General features: G+C 31.8%; 1 protein-coding gene across 1 annotated transcript; it reads right to left on the bottom strand.

The window, feature by feature from the left end:
* Nucleotides 1-204: 204 nt before the first annotated feature.
* On the bottom strand, nt 205-1,188 carry LOC137085132 (olfactory receptor 52E8-like). The gene has a single exon (XM_067451691.1). It carries the CDS (start codon nt 1,180-1,182, stop codon nt 205-207), a length of 978 nt encoding a protein of 325 aa, XP_067307792.1. The 5' UTR covers nt 1,183-1,188.
* Nucleotides 1,189-1,444: the final 256 nt, after the last annotated feature.

Here is a 1,444-nt window from a genome sequence, read left to right as displayed (position 1 = left end):
TTAAAATCATGAGGATTAATAAATTAAGGACAGATGAACAATTAGCATATCACTACTGTACAGTTGCATACATAATTATGAAATTGTTCATTCACATATATATTTTTTTACTTTAATACAGATCACTGTGATGACTAGTATGCAATCTACCTATGGGTAATTTAATTTCTAACTGTTAAAACAATCAATGAATTGACATTTTATTTATTTTGAAATACTCTCAATTTGTGTAGATCTGTTTTTAAGCACTTTTCGAATTACATCTCTGATTTCAGCTGTGTTTAAGACATAAATGATGGGATTTAGCATTGCTGGAACAGCATATGCCAGGGATGTGCTGATGATTCTTGAATTTGTAGTGCTATAAAGCAATAAAGAAGTAAGGTAGGTGAAGAATATTGGGAGGTAAAATATTCCCACTAACAACAGATGTGAAACACAGGTCTTCAGTGCTTTTAAACGTCCTTCCCAAGTTGTAATTTTGCTTAAAACACAAAAAATGGCCAGATATGACAGGACTATAATGAGTAATGGTGCTATAAGGTATAAAGTTGTGTAGAGAAACCCAATAATCTTATTAATGTTATTGTCATTACATGCCATTCTAAACATTGGTCCATGATCACAAAAATAACTCTGTATTACATTGGTTTTACAAAATGAAATTTGGGTGGTCAAAGATACCATCATAGCCACAATAAAGGAATTAAATAAGAAAATTGCTGTGAAAAGAAAACACATATTGGTATTGTTCACAAAAACATGATATCTCAATGGCAAACAGATTGCAATTAAACGATCATATGCCATAGCAACAAGAGTCAGACTCTGCATGGCACTAAAGAGGAACACAAAAAACATGTTTAACAAACAAGCATTGTAGGAGATGTACTGTGAGTCAAATAGAAACGTATTCATCATGTTAGGAATCAGTGCATTAGTTTCACCAATATCAGCCAAGGCCAAGTTAAACACACCAATGTACTTTGCACTGTGCAGGCTCCGCTCAAGAGCTATAATGAGAAGCACTACAGAGTTCCCAATTACAGCAATAAAATAAAGAAAAAATAAGAATATATAGTAATAAGTGCTGTATGGTATACCTGTAAGTCCAAGGATGAAAAAGTATTGAGGATGCACAATGGAAATATTCTGGGAAAAACTTGAATTCAGAGAACTCATGACAGTTTTTGCGTTTGGTGTTTTGCAAGCTGAAAATAGAAATTACCATAGAGATATAAGAAATATCTAGAGAATTACATTGTAATTTCACCCTTTTAACAAATATTTTTTAATTGTTCAAAATTTACCTAAATAAACATTTACATAACATAAATGCTTCATAAAATTTGAATCACAGACCTGTATGCATGAACAAAATTTTAGAGCCAAAGCAAACAATGATTGACTGCCTGACTGTTTGCAAATTGCTTTGAATTACTTA

The sequence above is a fragment of the Pseudorasbora parva genome, chromosome 8 (genome assembly GCF_024679245.1).
Source record: "Pseudorasbora parva isolate DD20220531a chromosome 8, ASM2467924v1, whole genome shotgun sequence".
Lineage (NCBI taxonomy): Eukaryota > Metazoa > Chordata > Actinopteri > Cypriniformes > Gobionidae > Pseudorasbora > Pseudorasbora parva.
Note: the sequence above shows the minus strand (reverse complement) of the source record. Positions and strands in the feature narration are given on the sequence as shown.

Coding starts and splice junctions, on each gene's coding strand:
- LOC137085132 (XM_067451691.1), bottom strand. CDS start 1,182: ATGAGTTCTCTGAATTCAAGTTTTTCCCAGAATATTTCCATTGTGCAT.